Source organism: Myotis davidii, unplaced genomic scaffold (assembly GCF_000327345.1).
Source record: "Myotis davidii unplaced genomic scaffold, ASM32734v1 scaffold167, whole genome shotgun sequence".
NCBI lineage: Eukaryota > Metazoa > Chordata > Mammalia > Chiroptera > Vespertilionidae > Myotis > Myotis davidii.
The window spans coordinates 1,292,036-1,292,276 of NW_006300048.1; the positions used below are offsets into that span (position 1 = coordinate 1,292,036).

Consider the following 241-nt stretch of genomic DNA (forward strand, 5'->3'; position numbering starts at 1 on the left):
CCGCCAGCAGCCTGCCCCTCAGCCATGACGACGGGGGTGCCCCCGGGGAGCCGCTCCCCAGCAATGGCAGCAGCACCCCACCTCGCCTCTCCCCACCCCAGTACAGGTGAGCACACAGCATGGACCCCATCCCAGTGCCCACAGAGGTCAGGGAGGGAGCCTGCTCCCTGCAGATGGGACCAGGTCCTGTCCCCCACGGGGCCTCTCCTCTCCTGTCGGCCCTCTCCTTCCCCTCCTCTCG

At 70.1% G+C, this 241-nt stretch overlaps 1 protein-coding gene across 1 annotated transcript in view; it reads left to right on the top strand.

Annotated features, from left to right (window-relative positions):
* FOXP4 (forkhead box P4) overlaps positions 1 to 241 on the top strand; it is a 43,817-nt gene that overhangs the window by 38,530 nt on the left and 5,046 nt on the right. Inside the window, exon 15 of the mRNA XM_015572152.1 lies at positions 8 to 106. Coding sequence (XP_015427638.1) covers positions 8 to 106 — 99 coding nt within the window. The remainder of the gene's footprint in view (positions 1 to 7; positions 107 to 241) is intronic.